Source organism: Microcebus murinus, chromosome 16 (assembly GCF_040939455.1).
Source record: "Microcebus murinus isolate Inina chromosome 16, M.murinus_Inina_mat1.0, whole genome shotgun sequence".
In the NCBI taxonomy this organism is placed as follows: Eukaryota; Metazoa; Chordata; class Mammalia; order Primates; family Cheirogaleidae; genus Microcebus; species Microcebus murinus.
The window spans coordinates 48619858-48643231 of NC_134119.1; the positions used below are offsets into that span (position 1 = coordinate 48619858).

Genomic DNA, 23374 nt, shown 5'->3' on the forward strand with positions numbered 1-23374 from the left:
TCTTCCTCCGTCAAGGGAAGGAGTAGGATAGGTGGTGCTGAGGTTCTGCTGGCACTGACACTTGCACCTCCGCGGGCCAAGCAGGGCCACCCGCCCTAAGCTCGTAATGACCGGGGGAAAACCGTTATCAATGTAGATAAATAGGAACATTCTCAGGTTCGCCAGACAGGGCCCCGAATTCTGAACTTTTCATTTTTTCTGGGGGCAGAAAGGAAAGAGGCCTTCGGTCTCCCGGACTCAGGGTTCTGGGTGTGGCTGGATCCTACCTCAGCCCGGCCGCCCAGGTGCTGCAGCCCAGCCCTTGCAGCGGGATCCCGGCTCAGTCGCCACGCCTCCTGGAGGCCGCGGCGTGGTTGCCTAGGAGACGCCCCGTATCTCCGCAGGGCTTCCTGGGCCCTGTAGTCCGCCGGCGACCCCGCCTGGGCCGGCCGCGCCCGGAGAGACTACAACTCCCAGGAGGCTGGGTAGCGCGCTGGGCGGCAACTGGTGGGCAGGGCCGGGCGATGGGCGGGGCCTCTCCTCGCACAGCCGAGCGCGGGCTGTCCGGGCGCAGAGAAAGATGGCGTCGCTGAGGGTCCTGCTGGGGTCGCGCGGGGTTCCAGCGCTGCTGCTGCTGCTGCTGCTCCTCGGGCCCTGGCCCGCGGCAAGCCACGGCGGCAAGTACTCGCGGGAGAAGAACCAGCCCGAGCCGCCCCTGAAGCGCGAGTCTGGGGAGGAATTCCGCATGGAGAAGCTGAACCAGCTGTGGGAGAAGGCCCGGCGGGTGAGCGAGAGCCCGGGGGCAGGGGCGCAGGCCTGGGGCGGCCGAGCGGAGGGCCCCCGGGGCGGGTGAGCGAAGGCCCAGGGGCGGGGGCGCGGTCAGGGGCGCTGGCCGGGTCTCCTACGCTGACTGGGGTGCCAGTCACGAGCCCTGTTCTTGGCACAGCCTCCCCAAAGGTCAGGTGCGGCACTCCGACCCTGCCTGCCGCAGGAAAGGGACCCAGACGCGAAGGTGATTTGGTACCGGCGCCTGAGAGCTGTGGTGCAGCCCAGCGCTGAAGGCTGAGACCCCTAAAGGTTAAGGGTTGCAACAGTGCTCAGCCTGGCCCGTGCGCTGAGCTGAGCCACTTCTCCAAAGTTAGAGATAGAACCCGGTTAGATCTCAGGTCTCCTGCCTTCCGCGCCTGTACCTCTTCCATCGCTTTATGTCTGTCTATATGGAGGAAAAAGAAAAACACGGTGATGGGCACAAAGATGTGTGCAGGGACAGCAGAAATCCCGGAAGCGGGTCCATTCTTGTTAATTTGGGTGAGGAACGTGGGATCAGTTTAGAACACAAGATAAGGCGGTGTTGAAGGTCATTTTAACAGATGATCTAATCTGACCTTTTTAGATTTGTAGATACAGAAGCCCAGAGGGGAAAGGGCATCTCCAAGGTCACTCTGCCAGTCAGGGCTGAGCTGGGATTGCAGCTAACTGGTTGTGCTGCCCTGACTCCTTCACTAATATGATGGTTTTTGTTTGGTGAAGTGGGTATTTGCCAACTGTGACCTACCCCACTGGGCTTCACTGTCATCTTCTCTAAAATGATAGGGTCAGATGGGATCCTCTCTGAAGTGTTCCTCTTTTAAGCATTTCTGACTCTTTGAGAAGGAGAGTAAATAATTTGTAAAATAAGAACTATGTTTTGGAACAGAAAAGAGGAAGAACTTTGGGGAGAAAGAGGTGGGGGAGGGACAGTTGGGAGGAACAGTCTGCAGGGGCAGTGGGGACTGATGCCCCAGGCTTTGCTCTTCAACCGGTGTCCTTGAGGACTCCACTGGGGAGGGCACAGCAGTGGAGCCCCATTTTATGACATTCGGCCTGTGGAGTGGGCACTCCAGCTGGAGGGGCAGGACTGCTTCCTGGAGGAAGGGGCTCGGGAGGGGCTAGGGCCTCAGCAGCAGCTAGGGCCTCAGCAGCAGGGAGTAGATGTGATCACGAGTGGCTGGGGCATGGGGCCCTGTCCTCGCTCGTGCCCAGTGTGGGGGTGTCCCATGCATTTGCCAACTGGGTGGAGAGTTCCCCCCAGGATGAGAATTTGGGACAAGGAAGAGATGGGTCTGGATATTTTGGAGGTGTGTTCAGGAAACACTCTAAGGCCCAAGAACCCAAGGGGCTCCCTTTGCTTTGGGGACCTGGCCCCAAGTCCTCCCCCTACCCTGCTGAGCTGCCCTGGTCAGCCCCATCTTGCCCGTCCAGATGCTGCTTTGTCTGCTGCCTCCCAGGACCAGCCCTCTGCACCTGTCAGTGGCTTCCTCAGCCCCACTCTGGGGCTCACCTGCCTTGTGCTATACCTGCATGGTCCTCATGTTCTCAAGTGCTCAGTGCATACCTAACCTGACATCCCTCTTGCATCTCTACTGTCTGTTCGCTGGCAACTCTACTGGGGTGAGCTGCTCACCTCAAATTTGGACTGAGGCCTTGGACTAGATGACCTTTCTGGTCCCTTCTACCTCTGAGGCTCTACAATTGTATGTGCAAGTCTGTTTTGCTGAACAGAATGTGAAGTTCTTCCAGAGTGGGATTATGTTTTAGGATATTTTATATGTCTTCCCCACTTCCAGAGAGCCTCACACTCTGGTGGGCAGACCAGTGAAGCACACGCTGACTTGTCCTGGTTTTCCTTCTAGATAGTGGAGGCTTACCAGGGATTGGTGGGAGCGGGGTCCCAGATGGTGAGCCGTCCTCAGTGAGCTGGAGTATAGGCGTCAGACCTGTTGACATCTTTATCGTAAAGGTTGCTCATGGTATCATTGTTCTTCTGGGACGGTCTTCATGCTTCACCTCTTGGTACTGAGAGCACCAGGGTCCTGGGCTGGGCAGGATGTGGTGGGCCACAGTAGATTCATAGCGGCAGAGAATCTGCAACAGTTGTCCTGTCGACTTCTTACCTACCCCACCACAGATGGTGGTGAGGTGGGGTCTCGTTGAACAGAGAGGGTCGGGCATTGGCCCGAGGCGAGTGCTGCTTTCCCAGAGCAGCGTCTCATGGCACAGCCTGTCACCAGTGCGCTGGGCCTCTGAGACTTTTTCCTTCACCAGCCAGGAGGATTTTGTCCTTTCTATAATTTGCTGTATGAAAACATTCTTTTCTAACTGTAAAATCACAGTATACAGCATTACTTAGGGTATTATCGGGTATAGGGTAAGAGAAAGAGAGTCTGATGAAGTCTTGGCCTCCTCTTCTCTTTCCAGCGTGCCTTTCATGGGCTGGGGCGAGATACCTGCTTGACGCTTGGGTGCCACGGTAGGGGGAGCCTCTGAGGAGACACTAAAGCACTTTTCATCTTGTTGGATGGGCCAGGGAATTGTCGCTTCAATCATTATGGCATCTTAAGTCTTGACTTCCAGCGAAGTCACCCAGTTCCTGTTTCATAGATGTGCTTAGGTGGTAGGAACTGGGGTTGCTTTTGCCCAGCCTCATGGTGTTGATATACGTCCGCTGTATCGCAAGACTGCCGAGTGGTGGCAGAAGCTGAGGGATGTCCTTGGAACTCTGGAGCTGCAGGAGCTGAGCAAAGGCTTCTCTTGGGGAGCTTCTGTGGTCCTCAGGTCTGAGACTTTGTCCCTCTTTAGAGCTGCCATGTCTTTTGGTGATGCTGAGAGGAGCAGTAGCAAGCATGGCTGCGGAGCGCTCATGGGCATGCTCACGTCACCCTTGACCAGGGCAGTAGAGTTCTATGAGCTCAGAGTTCTGAGGTCCTGCCTGGTGCGTGGTCCTCAGGTCTGGACACGGATGCACATAGCCGGCATCTGGCCAACTGAGGACACAAGTGTCCTTTGCGAGCTCTGGGGTGGTGTCATTTGTTCCAGAAAAGCCAACTTTCTTCCCTGCATATTTGCATGGTCACTATTTAATATATAACAGATTCTGTTTTGCACTTGGTTTCCATTAAGCAGTTCTTCTAATTTAACGCATTAACGTTTAACTTGAAAGAGGTGAAAGAATGAAGAAATGGGAGCTGGAGTTTGCATGTGACCTGCTTGCCTTCCTTTCCTAGTAGAGCCGATGGCTGATCTGTGGCATTGCTGCCAGGCAGGGCGCTTTCAGCACTGAGCTAGCTCATAGGCAGTGGAAAGTGAGCAGCGGCTCACATGGAATTTAAACCCTCAGTGGCCTAGGACCTGAGAGTGGTTTGCGAAAGCAAAACAAGGTTACTCCCCCATGGGTTCCAGATGGTACAGCTCTTGGAGCACCTTCCCAACAGTGCTGGCTCGGCTCTCCCAGGGCCCTGGGAGATGGACAGGAGTAAATGACAGGTCAGGTGGCCACAGAGGTGAGGGAAGACCACAGGTTACAGGTGATAGTGCCTGTCCTTGAGGCCACCAGGAAGCACACTGGGGCCAGGGCTTTGTCTGTCTACTCAAGGCCTTTAGGTCTGCTCCCCAGCAGAGGAACTAGCTGGTGGTCAGGGGACACCTGGGTTCTCTGCCCGTAGCCCCAGAGAGAGCAGACCTGGGCCACTCACCACCAGTACTCACTCCAGAGAACGAAGCCAGAATCATCTGCCCCACAGGTACTGCTCCTGCCACAGGCAGGGCTTGTGCCCGGACAAGGAGGGATGCCCTGGGCCTTGGCGACCCAGAGTGGGCTGCAGGCCCACTCTGAGCAGCACAGCAAGTAAGAAGATACACAGTAAGACTGTGTAGTAACAGCCATGTTCAGCGTGGGGGGAAGTAGACAAGGAAGCCCTGTCTCTTGCACCAAGACTTTGTGTCACGAACAGAAAATAGGTAAATATGGGCTTAAAATTGTAAGCAGTGTGAGCCCGGGAGCCAGGGCTGCTTTGTGCAGTGGCTTTGTGCCACCAGAGTGGCCGAGTAGTCTCGCTCAGCACATTCTTCCCTGTCCCCTGACTTTCCCGACCCCACTGCCCTCCCTGGGAGCTTGGCATCACTCGAGTTCCTCATCGCCAAGTCCTTCCTGTCCTGGAAGCACACAGATCACATAAGACCTCCGTGCTTCTAGTCTCCGGAAGGCATCCAGGGCACAGTGGGAGCTGGGCAGAGGTCAGGGGAGAAGGGGCTGGGCAGGTGGGGCAGGTGGGGCAGGTGAGGGGCAGCGCGGTGGAGTTGTGTCGGAGCACTGAGTGAAAGAGTTTTAAGGTAAGGGAGGGACCTGGAAATCAGTCCCTGGAGGTGAGGGGGGACCTATACCAGGAGAGCTCTGAACAACAGACCCTGCCCCAGGAGCACCAGTAGGGGAGATGCAGAGAGCAGGGTCAGAGAAACTTCTACAGAATTAGAAACACTTCCCTACCCTTGGCCCTGCCATTCATTTGGGGAACTTGCCTAAGTGATCTGAATTTTTCCCTGTATAGATTTTAAACTCCTGGAGAGGGAGGCCTGCACAGCTTGGTGGCCGTGGGCTTGGGCTGTGGTTTTCAGAGAAGCGAGGGCAGAGCTGGCGGTTGCCATCACCCAGTTGTCCAGTTTTGCCCTCGGGCCCCTGAGGTCTAGGGTTCTCCCTTCCCCCAGCCCTGGCTCAGCCCTGAGAGCCCAGGTGGCAGGGAGAGGGGCGGCTCAGCCTCCACACGGGCAAGTGGGCCAGGGAGGTTCCTGAGGGTGGGAGCTCCAGACAAAGATGATGGCTCCATTGGAGTCGGGAGAAAATTCGCGCCCCGCTGTGTGCGCACTCGGAAGGTCTGGGCCTCCCACAAGTCTCGGGGGCTGCCGGCAGTGTGGGTGCACACAAGGAAACAGCGGCCGGATCTTAGCTTGACATTTCCTGTGGATATTTACGATTTTTACGTAAACTTTTTATGGACATATAATACACATACTTCAAATATTTGCTTGTGTTGTATTTATGTCTATTTATGTTAGATGCCGTACTGAAACCTGCACAATCAGAGACACACACGGGTGATGGCACAATTCCAGCCGGTGCACCTGGATCAGAGCTCAGAGGAGCAGGAGCTGGGGGGTCCCTCCTGGAGCCACAGAATGGACATGGTGGGGAAGCCCCAGGGGAAGTGAGATGCAGGAGTCTGCTCCAGGACTTGTTCTGAGAATGCAGGTCCTCAGGGAAGTTCGCTGGTCTGAGATCAAACAGCTTTGGGAATTGGGGCTCCACCGTGCTGATGGGTTCCTTTGCTGCAGGACTTTTCAGAGCCTTTAATATGCTGGTGTCACAATGTAAATGAGGTGTGCAGCTTTTTCCCAGTTAGCCAGTGACAGCATCCTGTCAACATGAACCCTGTCATGACACATTCTGATTCACACAGAGCTTGGCAACTCTGCGTTACACTGAAGGGTGCACCTGCCCCAGTGCACGCTTGTTACTGATCTGATCAGAACCAGAAGCCAGGGCTCGTGATGGAAAGGCAGGTGTTTTTCGTTGTTCTGTTCCCCTCTTGGCCTTGTGACCAGCTGTTCTGACATGGAAACACTTGGGTGTGGCTTGGAAATCAGCCATTAAGCTCTGTCTAAAAACCCCAAAGCAGCATGCCTAATGGTCACCTTCCCTTGTCCTTCCCTCACCCCAGCCCCGCAGCTGGATGGGGCAGGATGGGATGAAGAAAGCGTGCCGGGGGTCGGGGTGGGGAAGCCCTCAGCGACACACCTACGCCCCCAACTTGGCAGCCGGTCAGGTGGAGCCTTGAGGGTTCATACCTGTGTGGTTTACTCTTGAGCAGGTAAGCGAGAGGGTGAGTCATTCCTGACCCAGAAGCATCCAGACCCCTTTGAGAAGAGATCATGGTGTACTTCAGAGGTAGAGATTGAGGATCCTTGGGAAGTGAAGACAGGGCAAATCTGAAATTACAGCTATTTTTTTTTTTTTTTTTTTTTTTTTTTAAGAAAAGGACTTCTAGGAATCTGTGCTTGCTATTTTCCCCTTGTCTGGGACCACGAGCTCAGGTGCCTGGCCTTCACCCTGTGCATTCTGTCTGCCTGGGCAACATCCCATGGCCCAGGCAGCCATGGTTGTGCCTGGGTTTAGTTTTTAAGATTTTATTCACAAATTTTCTGTAAATTCAATCTCTTGCTCTCTCTGGTGGTTTTAGTTTACAGTCTATGATAGTTGTGTAGCGTATGAACAATGTAGTGGACATCTTCACCAAGCCCCTCGCCTGGGCCCCTGCATCTGTCTCACCTTGCTTACTGAGTGACCAGTGAGTGACACCAGGTGCCAGGGTTGGAAAGGTAGGGTGTCCTGCTACAGGAGCCCAGCGTGGGCAGCTGGAGCACTAGCAGCTATAGTTAGCGAAATGGTGCCCGGGCAGACTCGAGGTTTCCAGAGCGCGGCTTGAGACCTGTCTGTGCGTAAAGGCTGGCTGTCTTTGGACATTCTTGTCATGAGCATGTGAGATTTTGAATCCTGTTGTCAGTGGCCCTCACTCTATCTCCTCCTGGTCTCCCGGGATCTCCTGCTCATCACCTCCTCAAAGGTTGGTGTCTCATGCTGTGTCCGTGTCACTCTAGCTGGTTGTCACAGATCCCTCTGTTCTCATTTGGCAGCTCCATCTGACCCCCGTGAAGCTGGCCGAGCTCCACGCTGACCTGAAGATACAAGAGAGGGAGGAGCTTGCCTTGAAGAAGCTGAAGGTGGAAGGCTTAGACGAAGATGGGGAGAAGGAAGCAAGACTGAGACGCAGCCTCAGCGGTACCTTTGTTCTTCACTCATGTCCCCCATCCGAAAGCTTGGGCCACAGTGTTTCAGGCTTCTTTTTTTTCAGATTTTGGAATGTTTGCATTACACCTACTGGTTCAGCATCCGGAATGCAGAAATCCTAAATGCTTCAGTGAGCATTTCCTTTAAGCATGATGTGAAGGAAGTGCTCAAAAAGTTTCAGATTTGGGGGCATTTCAGATTTCAGGTTTAGATTAGAGATGCTCGGCCGGGCGTGGTGGCTCACGCCTGTAATCCTAGCACTCTGGGAGGCCTAGGCAGGTGGAATGCTCGAGGTCAGGAGTTCGAAACCAGCCTGAGCAAGAGCGAGACCCCATCTCTACTATAAATAGAAAGAAATTAATTGGCCAACTAATATATAGAGAAAGAATTAACCAGGCATGGTGGCGCATGCCTGTAGTCCCAGCTACTCAGGAGGCTGAGGTAGCATGATTGCTTAAGCCCAGGAGTTTGAGGTTGCTGTGAGTGCCATGGCACTCACTCTAGCCTGGGTAACAAAGCAAGACTCTGTCTTAAAAAAAAGATGCTCAACCAGTATGTGGGGAAGCAGCCACCCAGCCTCAGTGGTGCTGGCTTCCTCCGATGACAGTGCAGCCCTGGCTGTGGCCCCAGCTCCTGTGCTGTTTCAGGAATGTCGTTGGCAAGCTGGAGAGAGGGCTGTGCAGGCAGCCAGAGGCCCTGGAGTGCTTGGGCAGCAGAATGCCTAGCCACCCAGAGGAGGCAGCAGGTGTGTTCCTGGCATCTTGGAGTTCCCGGGAGGCAGGTTTGTGAAAATAATGGACTGTGTCACGATGCAGTTAGTGAGCTTCTTGTTCCTGTGGGTATTCAAGAAAAGGCAGAGCAGTCGTCTGCCACGTGCCTAGTATGTGGAAGACACATGTGTTCTCAGGCCCAGAGGTTTTTAAAAGACACGATTGTAACTGTTCTTTCAGACTCTCCTTCTCTCTTTTTTGGGACAAAGAGTCCCACTTTGTTGCCCAGGCTAGAGTGAGTGCCGTGGTGTCAGCCTACCTCACAGCAACCTCAAACTCCTGGACTCAAGCAATCCCCTGCCTCAGTCTCCCAAGTAGCTGGGACTACAGGCATGTGCCATCATGCCTGGTTAATTTTTTCTATATATATTAGTTGGCCATTTAATGTCTTTCTACTTATAGTAGAGATGGGGTCTCGCTCTTGCTCAGGCTGGTTTCGAACTCCTGACCTTGAGCAATCTACCCACCTCAGCCTCCCAGAGTGCTAGGATTACAGGAGTGAGCCACCGCACCCAGCCCGGACCCTCCTTCTCTACCATCCTCCCCTCACCATCGCCTGTCAAGCAGGGCTCTGGCAGGAAGAGGGCGGGTCCCAGGGCCCTGCACTGTGGGGCTTGGATCAGCAGTACTTTGGGAAGCAGTGCTCCCAGCTGACTGCTTGCCTTCCGTCCGGATACAAAAGAGCAGAGGAGGCACCATCAGGTCCCATGGCGACCCTGTGCCTCCCTGTGGCCCGAACGTGGGCACCTCTTTACCCCCGGCTCTCCGTGTGACCTGGGCACACCTCGGGGTCCCCGTGCCCCATTCCTCCTCCTGTCTCATGGGATTGTGACTGTGAACCAAGTGCAATACTCGCCACAGGGGACCTGGGGTGGTGGCTGTTGCTACTGTAGTTGTTGCCCCCAAGCATGGCCACAAAGCCCCACCATGCCTGGAGTCTGCTCTGCCTTGGCTCTGCCCACACGCTGTCTTCCTCAGGCATCACAACACTCGGTGACATAAGTCTTCCACAGTGACACAAGTTGCTGTTTCCAAAGTCCCTTCGGTCTAATGCCAGAACATCTACTGTTTAAAACTCTGAGATACTGTGATCCCCATTTGAAAGGCTCAGAGAGGTTAAGTAACTTGTCCAGACTTGTACAGCTGAGAGTAGTGCAGCAAAGATTTGAAGCTGGATTTTCTGACTCCAGAGCTGGTGCTCTGTCCCCAGCTGCCCTGCTTCTGCCATCGTTAGATATCACCAGGCACTCCATGTGGCTGTGTCTGGAATAAAGGCAGAGAGCTGACTTCATTTCTACTGTATGTGTTCAAGGGTGTGGGTAGAACATGGACCAAGATGTGGTATTACAGGGACTGTCAGGTGACGGTGGACAGTGGAAACGGTTCTGGATAGTCACACCCCAATCAGCCTGTCTGAGGCCACGCCCAAGGGCAAGGAAAGGAGCCCATCATGGAGTTAACCCCTGACGGGGAAGGACCTGGCCATGTGGCAGCGGCAGCCTGGGAGGGTCGAGCTGCGAGAGTCCCTTGTACTTCCCAGAGGGAACCAGCCCCCCGGAGCATGGCCCGGAGCTGAGTGGGAGGAGCATGTGAGGCAGAGAGAGGTGGGCTAACGACCACTGCCGGGCTCAGCGTCCTTCCTGCACATGGCTTCCAGCCTTGGCTGAGTCAGGTCTGTGGCCAACGTGCAACTGCCTCTGTTTTCTGCCTGGGTGATGTTGGTCTCTTTGCTGGTGCCAGGTGACCTGGCAGAAGATCAGTGGGATGCTAAGAGCTGGCGTCCAGGAAACAGGCCCTGCTAAGCACTCAGGAGGGAGAGGTCTCCTGGGGTACCCATGCTTTCTGAGTGGTGACTGGCCTACCTTCTGGGTGTGGTCCCTGGACTCCCCAAGTTCCCTCAGTGCCCCAAGCCGTCACAAAGGCTGATGCCATGCTTGGAGCTATCTAGTGCAGTATCCAGCCCAGGAGCCTGGGGACGAGAACAGGCGCGGCTGCTAACAGCCCTAGGGCACCGACTGTAGCCAGCTCTGCCTGGGCACACCGGGATGTTTGGTCACCTGGCCAGGCCCCAGCACCTCAGGAGCACACTGCCTGGCGGTCAGTCCTGGGACAGTCCTGCGCTTCATCCAGGGTGCACTGCCATCCCTACGTCCACCCAACCCCTGGGCCGCCTCACTCCCAGGCGCAGGGTGCAGGGCGGGTTGTCCTCGGGAGCTCTAAGGGTTCTGTACTCCCGAGGCCACCGCCAGCTTCAGTGCTCCATACAGAACCCAGCACCCCAGAATCAGGAGCCTTCACAGGAGGCTGCCAGGTGTGGCTGGGCAATTTGCCTTTTTATGTGATTCTGAGGCAGCTTCTCCAGCCTCTGGCTCCAAGCTCCTGGTGACTCAGAAGACCCAGGAAGCTCCATACCAAGCTTCTAGGGAGGAAGGGGCTGGGAGCTTCGGAGAGGCTGAGTGAGGCCCTTAGGGGAACAGCCGCCAGGCTCTGCAGGCGGTGGGCCCTGGAACAGCCCCCTGAAAGGGACGACAGGCAAGCCCTTTTCCAACTGGAACAGAGGAGGAACAGATGTGGCGGGATGCTGGATGAGGCAGGGACAAGCAGGCAAGTCCCGGATTCCAGGGACACCTAGCAGAGGACTTGTCCCGCAGAGCCGCGCTGCCGGCTTGCAAGTCAGAATTCCAGCCTCTGGAGAGCTACTACCTCGGATAGAGGATAGACCAACCCCCAGGCTCCACTCATCATGTTCCTGGGCACCAGCCTGTCCTCAGCCAAGCTGCCCGTCAGCACCAGGCTGACGTTTAGCCCCTGCTCTCATATTAGTAGTGACAATGTGTGATGAGAGAACCCAGCCCACACATGAGAGCCCTCTGGGCCATGGGGGAACACGTGGGCAGATTGTCTGGAAGCTCCCCCCTCCTGCATGCTGACTGGGCAGCAGCATAGTGGTGACGAAATTTCTCCTGGCTACCACTAGTAACTTTTTGTTAGAAGCTGCTAACACTACAGTGTTTTGTTTTGGGTATTTTTGAGACAGTCTCGCTCTGTTGCCTGGGCTAAAGTGCCATGGCATTAGCCTAGCTCACAGCAACCTCAAACTCCTGGGCTCAGGGGATCCTCCAGCCTCAGCCTCCCTAGGAGCTGGGACCACAGATGTCTGCCACCATGCTCAGCTAATTTCTTTCTATTTTTTTAGTAGAGACAGGGTCTCGCTCTTGATCAGGCTGGTCTCGAACCCCTGACCTCAAGTGATCCTCCCACCTTGGCCTCCCAGAGTCACGATTATAGGCATGAGCCACTGTGCCCAGCTGAATACTGAAGTTTATTCTTTAGAAAATGTTTTCCTCCAAATAAAAATGTGATTTGGGCTGTTGGAAAGCTCACCCCACCATCACACTGCTTACTCAGCCAGCAGGGCCTCTGTTCTGTCATAAGAGTTTACCCTATGGCAGGAATTGGGGCTGCATCTGTCCTGGGGTGTCCTTTCGGTCACTGGACCTGTTTGTAAATGCTGGGAGGCTTGCAGCCCCCAAGTTTGTTTGTATTCTTATTCCCACCAGATCTCAAGTGGTCATCCATAAAACTGGGGTGAAAGGAAACTTCCAGAAAGTGAGAAGCAAACCTGTCTTACCCACTCCGGGAGCTGAGATGTATTAGCTCCCATTTCTCATAGGAAACACGTTAAATAAACCTCCCCTTCTCTCCTAGTCATCTTGGCCAAGTACGGCCTGGACGGGAGGAAGGACGCCCGGCAGGTGGACAGCAACTCGCTCGGCGACGGCTCCCAGGAGGACTCTCTGGACGACCCGCGGCTGGAGAAGCTGTGGCACCAGGTACCCTTGCGTTTTCTGGGGCCTCCCAAACCTGCATGGTGCCGAGAGCTGAGGGGGGCTGCTGTCTGCACCCCCAAGTTTCAGGCCCATCAGCCGCAGCCCTGGGGTTGGGAAAAGTCTCAAGAAGACAGTTGTTTCTTTTTGTTTCTTTTTTTTTTTTTTAATATTTTGTTATTCCTTTTTTTTTTCACTGAAATTGAAAATTTTTAAAGGACAGTTGTTTCTTAATGGAGCTGTGATGCTGTTGTCCTGTGATCATTTTCCCTTTCCTGTGAATATGTTCAGCTTTCCTGTTTAGAATATGTCTTGCCCTTTCAACAAAGAAATTCTGTCTGGCTTATAACTATTAGGACTTCACATGTGTAGCATGTGCTTAGCAGTGTGTAGTTAACTTACACAGGATCCTAAGGTCACATGGCTGAATTTTTTACTTTGTGTCTGCTTTTAGATTTTGAGAGTTTGTCCCGTGGACATGCTTCTGTGATTAGGAAAGGTGTCCTCAGCCAGGGAGCGTGTCTCAGGGGTGGGCTTTCAGTGGGGTCTCTAGGAGGGGGGCAGTGCTGGGCTTGCCCTGCTCTTTCCCGTGGGGTGCGAGCCTCAGGATGGGTGTGGCCAGGCGTTGGGCTGTGGCGGTGTCTTGGTCAGCCCATGGCGGGGTTTAGTTGAGTCTGCTCCCTTTTCCACCAGCTGCTTGTCTGGATCCCATTGATTTGGGGTCAAGGATTGGAATTCTTGTACCAACCCAATACCAGTTCACTGTCCTCAGTCAGGAGGGATGTAGCCGGTGAAGGGGGCAGAGTTGGGGGGAGGGTGGGTCCTGTGTGGCCTCCTCGGCTGTGCCTTGGTCCTGCATTCTCCCTGGGTCACTGCACAGCCCGGGAGGCAGGTGGGACCATGGTGAGGGGACTAGCCTGACGTCCTTCTAGGAAAATGGCCTTGCTGTCTTTGCCAGGAGATACCCACCAAGAATCCGGGCGGTGCAGGGGACAGCAGGCTCTAGGACCCTTCTGCTCCCCACACCTGGCCAGTGTGGTGTCTGTCTCCCAGTGAGCCCAGACACATCTAGAACTGACTTTGGACCTCTCCTCCACAGTTTCGTTTTTTGTTTTCCTGCCACACACAACCCAACTGGAGGGTTGTAATGGCCGAGAACCAGCCTGAGCACTTTACGCCTACAGGATCCTGCCTGACCACGGGGGAGCTTTCAGCTGGGGGGCATCAGGCACCATGGCATGGGCAGACTGGCAAGGCCACAAGAGGGTTGACTCAAGGTCTGTTTTCTCCTTAGGCGAAGACCTCTGGGAAATTCTCCAGTGAAGAACTGGACAGGCTCTGGCGGGAGTTTCTGCATCACAAAGAGAAAGTTCACGAGTACAATGTCCTGCTGGAGACCCTGAGTAGAACCGAAGGTGCGCTCTGCCTCCACAGGGAGGGCCTTGCGAGCCCTGTGCCTGGGGTGTGCCCTCTCAGTGGGCAGCCCTACCCCAGAGTGCCCCAACCCCAACATTGCTGGGTGGGGAGGGACGCACCATGCCCTTTCCTCAGGTTTCCGCCTCGCTTGTGAATGGAATTTCACTGTTTAGGAAGGGGTGTGTTTGATATTGCCCAGATGTATTTGGTCAGATGAGCCATTTCTTGAATGCTTTGGGCAACCCCTGTTGTCACTGGCATCTGTACCCCCATCACGCACCATCAGCTACCACCTTTTTTTTCCCCCTGAGGCAGGGTCTCACTCTGCCCAGGCTGGAGTACGGTAAAGTCAGCATACCTCACTGCAGCCTCATCTCCTGGGCTCAAGTGATCCTGCTGCCCCACCCCCTCCCAGTAGCTGGGACTATAGGCATACACCAGCATGCCCAGCTAGTTTTTCTGTTTTTTTTGTAGAGATGGGGTCTCACTATGTTGCCCAGGCTGGTCTTGAACTCCTGACCTCAAGTGATCCTCCCACCTCAGCCTCCCAAAGTGCTGGGATTACAGGCATGAGCCACCTTGCCCAGCCCAGCTCCTGCATTCTGACTGGCATAACTTTTTTTGATGGGTCTTTTGTTTTGGATTCAAGACCCTTCCCAAATATGGACGGTCAAAGCACGCTGGAGGCTGGTGACCCAGCAGGGAAGGGCACAGGGACCCCAGAACCCAGAGTCAACCCACAGGGTTAGGCACATTGGCTTTATCTCTGCCAAGTGTAGCCCCAGAATGCATGTGCTCTTGTGTCTCACCTTCGAAAGGAAATGACACCCACATTACTGTATAGGGCTGTGGGGGCCCACTGAAGGAGAAAACACCTTCAGCCAGAAATGACGGTGTTTTTGAGCTCTCCCAGCCAAGTGAATTCTACACATCTGGGTGGGCAAGGGCTTGGGGCTGCCCAGGCACTGGACCCTCTGGAGGAGGAGCTCACCAGGCGCGGCACTTCCATTTGCACAGATATCCATGAGAACGTTGTCAGTCCCTCCGACCTGAGCTCCATCAAGGGAGAGGTCCTGCACAGCAGACACGCAGAGCTGAAGGAGCAGCTGCGCAGCATCAACCAGGGCCTGGGCCGTCTGCGGAGAGTCAGCCACGAGGGCTACGACTCGGAGGCCGGTGAGCCCCACAGCCCTGACTGCCCATGCACCTGCACTGGCCGTTGCTCCTGAGGAAGGGGCTGTCTCTGCTTGTGTTTGTGGCGGGCGAGTGCATGGAGGAAGCCCCTAGTCATGCTCAGCCCACCCCGGGACTAGAGCAGGGCCCCGCCCCCCAGGAGCTGTTGCATGGCCGGCCGCCAGTCCACCTGCCCTTGTCAGCCACAGCCCCAGGTGGCCACACCTTCCCGCATCTCCCTGGGCCCAGCATACATGTGCCCTCTGCCCCTTCTCTGGGTCCTCAAGCACAGCTGTCATTGCCCTCACACCACCTGTCCCATGGGTTAGTCTCCCTTGGCACAGAAACGGGCAGCTTCACCATCTCGCAGCTCAGACCACAGTGTCCTAACCTGTATGCTACAGCCCTCGCTGGCGGGCTGCTTGCTGGGTTTCTCCTCGCTCAAGACCCAGGCCAGGGAGCCTTGCGCAGGGTTTGCATGGAGTGTGTCAGGGTGTCACGTCACATACCTTCAAATTCTGTTTGTGTGTTCATCCTACAAACATGCATCTCATGCTGGCCATGTGCCACATCCTGCTCTAGACTTGGGTGCAGCAGCCTATGAGAGACGTGGTTGCCGTGTTGAGACCACAAGGCTGGCTTCTGTCCACAAGTGCCAGGCAGAGCTACCTCCTCTCTAGCACAGAGGTCAGATAGGGCTTGGCGCCCGGCTCCCCTTGGCTGGCTCTGTGGCAGCAGCTGTGTTATGCAGGTGTCAGCGTGTGCCCCCCCCAACCCCCACTCCCTGCACCTGCCATGTGGTGGTACCTGCATGAGGGAGGGTTCACTGAGTTACTGAAGGGAAAAAGGGACCCACGCGAGCCTGGCTATGGTCAGTGCAACAAATGGCAGCTCTGACCTCCCTCCCTTGGGTTGTCTCTTCCACATCCAGCCTGCTCCTGTAGTCCCTCCTGCTGGTCTGCCTGCTCATTCCAGCATCCCCTGCGAGCCAGGGGTCCTCGGTCCTAGACAGGAAGCGTCAGTGCAGAGGAGGGAGCAGAGCTGCCGTGGTGGGCTCACTGGGCAGGCCACCTGGTCCAGTCTCCTCTGAGGTCGGGGAGGCATTTCCCACCTCGTCCTCTCTGAGCACCAGCACAGGTTGAGGAGCTCAGTTTGCTTTGCTTTGCTTAGGAGCTAGGAGGGAGGCAGCCTCTGCATGCAGGCCGCCCCCACCTTGCCGTACCTGTCACAACAGCCAGGTGCTCACTGTGGAGCTCCCGGGCACAGCTGCCAGCTTCTATGTGTTTGGACACAGGAACAGTGAGTGTTCTGTTTGACCAAAGGGACAGGGAATCCACATTCCAGCCAGGTCACCTGAGCTGTAGCCTGCCCCACTGTGCCTCCAAGGACATTCTGAAGGCACAAGCGTCTCCCACACCCTGGCACAGTCACCCTGCACACCTACACAGTCATGCTTGGCTCATACCCGCAGCTCCCTTGGGCTGGGTCGGCTATGTGGGCCCCTCGGCTCCGGTGCGTTCACTGTGTAGACCACTGAAGCTGCTTTTGCTCTTGCGCAGAGTTCGAGGAACCCAGAGTGATTGATCTGTGGGACCTGGCCAAGTCAGCCAACCTCACTGAGAAGGAGCTGGAGTCATTCCGGGTAAGGAAAGTGCAGGTCGACACCATCTCAGCAAAGTTATCTGGCAGCTGTCTCTCCTTTTGAACCCTGATGAGGTGGCAAGGATTCTTTTGCTATTTTTTCCTTAATCATGCAGTGAACAAATGCACGTTTTTGTCTAGACCCTTTTCCTTCTTGTCCTCTGTGTCCCTCTGGCATCCTGGTAGTGGCCCGTGGGAGACCACGTGTACACGCCTCCTGAGCAGGCCTGCAGTCTGCAGGGACGGTGGCCCTTGTTGGGTGCCTCTGCCTTCAGGGAGCTCTGCTCAGCCTGGGGTGGATGTTTTGCATGTGAGGGGTGCTGAGAAGGGGGAGGAGGTGGCCCTGTTGTCTGGTGGGGCAGGGGTTGCTGGGAGGTGGTGCTTTGAAGTATTTTGCAGGGGGAGACGCTGAAACCCTAGGCTGGAACTGTGGGCCTTAGGGGAAGGGACTTTGGTTCCTTCATTCATTCATAACATCGGAGCGGTGGCCTAGTGTGGGTCCTGCTCTGAGAAAGCTGTGTGTGCTCAGTGGGTCGTGAGAGCACACCAAGGCCAAGGGTCAGGGGAGGTCTGGGTGAGGGGGGCTGGAGGCACCAGCATCGACTGGGATTGTTTGGGTGTCACTGTTTCCTGAGACAGGGAACACAGGGATGGAAGGAGACTATTTCGGGTACATGGGAGTCCTGGAGCATGTAGAGTTCTGGATCATTCTGGTGTGTGGCCTTGAGGAAGTGGCAGGAAGCAGGGCGGCCTATGAGCAGTGGTCTTGGCAGGAGCTGGAGTGCAGCGGGGTCTGTTTGTCCCTGAGCTCAGTGATGTCCCCATGCCGGGCATCCGTCTTGGGCCTGGTCCTGCCCTCGTGGAGCTTAGCACTTCCATGGTCCCAGGAAGGGCCCTGTTTAGACAGCCAGGAGGGGGCTTCTGGGGTACCTTAGCTGGGAGCAGGCACCTGTGGGGCTTGGCAGGTTGGAGTGGGGAGGTGGGGTCAAAGTCAGTCAGGGCAGACCTGGGACCATAGTCTAGCTGGGGTCCCAGACCCAGCATGAGGGCGGGAGGGAGAGGGCAGGGTGTAGTGGCAGCTGCAGGTGTCGGCCTGGATGTGGGGTCAGCATGAGGAAGGACCCGGACACCCAGCAGGATGGGGTGGGAATGCCGTCGCAGAGATGGCAGGGAGGTTGGGTCAGGTCCGGCGAGAGGGAGGTGCAGACGCATGCCGGGTGGGCGTGATGAGCCCCTGGGGCTTCCATTCAGAGCTGGTTGGTCAGTCCCATCACGTTATCTTCCAAGGCACCACCCGCACCAGCCTGCCCTCCCCGTCACCACTGGGTGTGTCCCTGTGCCTGCTGTGGGACCCGCCCCTGCACCCCCATGGGTGATGTTGGTTTATGAAGGCCCCAGAATGGCACTGAGTGTTGTTGTTCTAGGAGGAGCTTAAGCACTTTGAAGCCAAAATTGAAAAGCACAATCACTACCGGAAGCAGCTGGAGATCTCCCACGAGAAGCTGAAGCACGCGGAGAGCACGGGCGACGGGGAGCGCGTCAGCCGCAGCAAGGAGAAGCATGCGCTGCTGGAGGGCAAGACGAAGGAGCTGGGCTACACGGTGGGTCCTGCCCCGCAGGCCCGGGAGGCAGGAGGAAAGGTGGCGAGGTCCCCCGAGGGCTCGGGGCTCCAGCTGATCTGGCTCCACATACGCTTCCTGAGCGAGGTCTAGCCTGCGTGTCTCGGTGTGTGGGACAACAAAGGCCAGAGTGGTCTGCGCTAAGTTCCGAGTGCATGCAGTGCTGTCTCCTGCCCCTCGGGTGAACAAGAGTCCCAAGGCAGTGTCCTCATCCCCCATGGTGGCCAAGATGGGGCATGACCTGGGCGCCCTGCAGCAGGTGCCGGGTGAATCGTTCGTGGTAAACCCACAAATTGGGGTCCTTCCAGCCCCTTCTGCAGAACAGCCTCTGGGTCAGGTGATGGAGGACAGGCAGGAGCAGGGCTGGGAAGCCAGCAGCACAGAGTCACCACAGAGGCACAGGAAGCTCTGGACACGGTGCCGGCTGCTTCTACAGTGAATTGGGGGCTGGGGGTGCAGTGGGCAGGAGCCTCTTTTGTGCCTTTGTACTGATTTGAAACGAAACAAAACTTTAAACTAAGGCCAAGGTGTGGAAAGGAGACGGTGCTGTGGGTCTGTACCTGCCTCTGGCAGGGAGTGAGGGGAGAAGCCGCAGCCTGTGGCCAGCGGCTCCCCAGCAGGGCAGAAAGCGGAGCCTGAAGTTAAAGTCGTAGCCTGAGACTTTGCAGGGAGTTCACCTGAGATGGGCAGAGATGAAATATGAACCTCGTCTAGCTTCAACTGACCATGGAAGAAAGATGCAACATTGGCTGAGAAATCCGTGACAGGGCAGGGTCAGGGAAAGCTGGGAGGAGCAGCACCCTCCACTGCTGGGGTTGTGGTGGGGGCCAGGAGGGAGAGGCACCTTCCCCCACAGCCCCATCCCAGAGTCTTTCCCATCATTGCTCTTAAAAATGACATGGACAGATGATGAGGAAACATAGTTTTCCTTTTCAGTAGGATCTGCTTCCAGCTGTTTGTTTTTAATATTTCTTGGTGAATGTTTTCTCGTTAATATTGAGCTGCTTTTATGATTTATTTATGACAACTTCTGGACAGGTGGGTAATTGCAGAGTAGGTTAGAGAGCTCGTTAGATCGTGCATCTCAGGACGGTGAGCTGTGATCTCATGGAACTGGAGTATGCGGTGCTGTGCTCAGCTGGTACGCTGCTCTCTGCCCACAGGTGAAGAAGCACCTGCAGGATCTGTCCAGCAGGATCTCGCGAGCTCGGCACAATGAGCTCTGAAGGCGTCGGGAGCCCAGCCCAGCAGGGAGCGTGCGAAGGCGGCCCAGGGGTTCAGTGGCGGCGTTTACATGGACAGCCACGGGAAGGTGGCAGGGGGCTGGTCACGGACGTGGCAGGAAGGACCATTTTAAATGACTGTTGAGCGGCTGCCGAGGCTGCATCTTGGATCCGGCTTCAGTCCCCTCTCTGGTTGTGGGGCTCGTTTCCTCTCAAGCGAGCGTGGCGGTCACACTCCGGTGAGGGCCCTGATGTCCAGCCACCTGCCTGTCCTCTGCTACAACAATACAGTTTGTATCAAAAATTTTACAGTTCTGACACTGGAAATACTATGTACAAAGTCCTTAAAAATACAGTCTAATACTGACTCCGTGTCGCAGCGGCTCTGGCTGGAGCCAGCGCGTGGTGGAGCGAAGCGCTGGGCGGTGCAGCCCCGGGGCCCTCTGCTGGCTGTGGTTTCTGCCCTCACACTCCTCATCTGCTCCTGTCTCCCACCCCTTAAGGTCTTTGCACCCAGCCTGGCTCAGAACCTAGAGCTCTTGAGAGTAGAGGTTGCCAGAGGAAGATGGCAGGGCAGAGGCCTGTGGAGGGTTGGGGCGGTGTCTCTTCGCTCTCAGCCCTGCAGCTCGGGGCTCGAGGAGACCCTGACGAGCCTGCAAGGCCTCTGCAGCCATCATCTCTCCTGCGTCTGATTTGGCGGCTGACAGGCTGGGCATCACCCAAGTCAAGGGTCAGAAATAGTTCCCCAGTTTGACCCTGACAGAGGCTTGACCAGTATATTGAGTTTGGCAACAGCTGAATGTCGGCTGGAATGTCAAGATCTGCCAAACACGAATATCCGCTTAGCCATGGATTTACAAGAAAAGTTAAGGCTAAAGGCAGCATGCTGGAAGTTTGCGTGTCAGGGGCATGGAGGTGGCAGGGCCCAGAGCGTGGCACGTTGCGGGTCCCTTCACGGGCATCCTGTTCCTGCGTGGACTCCGGGTTATGTGTGGCTTTCCGCCTGGCCCAGCGACGCCAGCCTCGCGGGCTCTCAGCACCCCGTTCTCCTCTTGGCACGGAGCCTCACCGTGGCCTCCACGTGTGTGCACACTAACCAGAACAGGTGGGATGTGTCCCTCCCAGGCAGGGCTGGGGTGACGTCCACTCAGGTGCCTCTGAGGCCCAAAGAAGTGCTCATCTGCTCCACGTTGGTCCTGTCAGACTCAGCTCCAGGGCAGAAGCTCGGGGGCCCACCAGGTGCCCCACGTGCAGAGCACAGGCCTCGTGGGTTCACAAAGTGAGGGTGAGGGGTGTGAGGCCTGGGGTGGGGCTGGGCCCAGCACATGGAGGCAAATGGGGGGAGTCCCCAGTTCAGTTCACCCTCTGAGGAGTCAATAGAGGGGACTCTTGGCCTTCAGATGTGTCCATGAGAAACGTGTGTCCTCCCGAGCTCTGTCACTGCTCCACCCAGGGGACCGGGTGCAGAGTGAGCCCCTGAGCCTGGGGCCTGTGGCTGCCTTTTTCTTCAACTTCTAAAAATGATTATATTGAAGTAAAACATGCTTTCATAAAAGTATATAGAACACACACAACTGAGTGAGTTATCCCACAGTGGTAGTGTGGAAGCCTCAGCCTGGGCAAGACATGGACACCAGTGTCCTGGCTGGACCCATCCCCACTCCTACCCCAGAGCTGTCTACACTCTTGACTTCAGCAACGTTGGTTGCCCTGTATGAGTGTCGTAGAAATTTCAGCAAGTTACATCGTGTATATTTGTGTGTGTGTGTGGTGTCAGGCTTCTTGTGTTAAGTGTTAAGTATGTTGCGGAGATTCAGCCATGTTGTCTGGCAGAAATTTGCTCCTTTTTGTTGCCGTGTAGTATTCCATTGTGTGACTATACCATACTTTGTTAATTCCATTTTATTGTTGGTGGATATTTGATATAATAACACCCAGTTGGAAAAGCTGCAGCGAGCACACATGTGTGCATGTTTGCACAACCTTTTCTGGCTCCTAGGCATAAGTGACGGGTCCTGCAGTGTGCATTTGTTCAAATAGAGTAGCCAATTCCACGTCGCATGTTTCTACCAGCAGGATGGACGGAGAACACTAGCTGGTTGTCAGGACTTGGTACTCAGACTTTTAAATTACATGCACCCTGGGCTGGTACTCGGTGGCGTCTAATTGTGGAGTAGTTTGTTTCTGTCCTGTGGCAGGTTCCTATGGAGTTGAGGTTGGGAATGGTAAACACACAAGGAAGCCCACCCAAAGGGTTCAGGTCAGTGAGGTGGGAGGTCAGACACTCATGGAGCTGCTGTCCAAAGCAAGATACAATTTCCTAAATTCTGCAAAGCCAGGCCCCTCCCAAAGGGAATCCTCTGCCTTCTGTGGCCATAGTGTTTGCTCGTTCTTGGATTTCGCATAAGTGAAATTAGGCAGTGGATTTGCATGCATGTGCATGTGGTTTCTTTCATGCAACATCTGAGGTTCCTCCAGGTTGTGGCAGTGTTCAATCGCTTTCTTTTGCTGGGCAATGTCCTGTCATGTAGGTGCACCGCAGTTTGTTTAGTCACCTGCCAATGAACCATCTGGGTTTCCAGTTTGGGCTGTAGCCAAGGTTCATTTTTCTCATATCTTCGAGCACCATTTGTTACATAGACTTTTTTCTCCCAACTAATTGATTTGCTACCTTTGTCAAAAATCAAATGACCCTTCAGCTGTGAGTCTGCTTCTCTTTGCCCTTGCGCTGTTGCCACACTGTCTTGACGCGGGTAGCTTTGCAGTAAACCCTGAAGGCAGACTGTGTCTCCAGCTCTTTATGAGACTCTTAGGATGTTCAGGTCCTTTGTGTGCCTCCATGTACGTGTTAGAATCAGTTTCTACCGAAAAACCTTCCTGGAATTTCAATAGAGATCCCCTTGGATACATTTTTGAATACTTTTTCTTTAGTGTCTGGAGCACACTTTGGGAAGAATCAACATCTTAACAGCATCCAGCCTTCCGAGCTATGGAAGTTAAGGAAGTTGTGTATTGCTGCAGCTACGTAGGTCATTAATGTCTCTCAGCAGTGGACTGGAGCTTTCTTTGTGTGGGTCATTCACGTTTTTCGTTAGGTTTGGTCCTAGGTATTAGATGTGTGATGCTATTGTGAACACTATATTTTTATTTCATTTTTCAGTTGTTTATATCTAGTGATCTTATCTCCCATACCCTACCATTTACGTACACTAGTTCTAATGGCGTTTCTGTGGACTATAGGGTTTTCTACGTACTCCTATGTAAATAACAGAGGTTTCGCTTCTCCTTTCCTCTGTGCCTTGTATTTCTTACTGCTCTGGCAAGGACATCTGGTGCTAAAGTCCTTATCTTATTCCCCATCTTAGTGAAAATGTGTGCAGTCTTTCACATTAGCTTTAGGGTTTTTATAGATGCATTTTATCAGATCCTCGAGATTCCCTTCTAGGTCTGAGTGTGTTTTCATGACTGGGTGTTGAATGTGATCAGGTGCATTTTGATGCCTATTCATGAAGGCTTGCTTCCTTACCGAGTTACCATGGTGAATTGCAGGGATTTTCACATACCAAAATAACCTTGCATTCCTGGATGAATCGCATTTAGCCATGACGTATTGTGCTTCTTCTATACAGCCAGATTAGCTTTGCTGATATGTGGGTACATGGTAAGGACTTTGCATGAATGTCTGTAAGAGACATTGGTCTCTATTGCTCATTTTCTTGCTATATGATGTCTCTGTCATGTTTGTTACTGGCATTAAATTGGCCTCCTAAAGCAAGTTCTGCCATAGTTTGTATAGGATTGTCATTATTTCTTACATAAATAGATTTTATGGGTGAAGCCATCTGGGCCTGGCATTTTCTTTGCACTAAGGTTTTTGATTAAGAACTCAATTTTTAAAAATAGATAAGAGGCTGTTTAGATTTTCTATTTCTTCCCATGTCATTTTTTTAAAGATATGTTTGTTAAGGAATTTCATCTGAGTTATCAAAATAATTTACATAAGGTTATGCACAATATCCTCTTAATTGCTATAGACTATCTAGTGATGTTCCTCTTTCTCATTCCTGGT

General features: G+C 54.5%; 1 protein-coding gene across 1 annotated transcript; it reads left to right on the plus strand.

Moving 5' to 3' along the window:
• Positions 1-491: 491 nt before the first annotated feature.
• LRPAP1 (LDL receptor related protein associated protein 1) lies at positions 492-19673 on the plus strand. The gene is made up of 8 exons (XM_012737334.2): positions 492-763; positions 7483-7627; positions 12115-12239; positions 13528-13648; positions 14667-14825; positions 16382-16464; positions 17888-18064; positions 19246-19673. Exons 1-8 carry the CDS (start codon positions 560-562, stop codon positions 19306-19308), a joined length of 1077 nt encoding a protein of 358 aa, XP_012592788.1. The 5' UTR covers positions 492-559; the 3' UTR covers positions 19309-19673.
• Positions 19674-23374: the final 3701 nt, after the last annotated feature.

What these genes read in the sequence shown, in the direction of transcription:
- LRPAP1 (XM_012737334.2), top strand. Translation starts at nt 560, where the DNA reads ATGGCGTCGCTGAGGGTCCTGCTGGGGTCGCGCGGGGTTCCAGCGCTG. An exon ending in GACCCTGAGTAGAACCGAAG is followed by an intron (nt 13,649 to 14,666) that starts GTGCGCTCTGCC and finishes CCATTTGCACAG; the next exon opens with ATATCCATGAGAACGTTGTC. An exon ending in CGAAGGAGCTGGGCTACACG is followed by an intron (nt 18,065 to 19,245) that starts GTGGGTCCTGCC and finishes CTCTGCCCACAG; the next exon opens with GTGAAGAAGCACCTGCAGGA.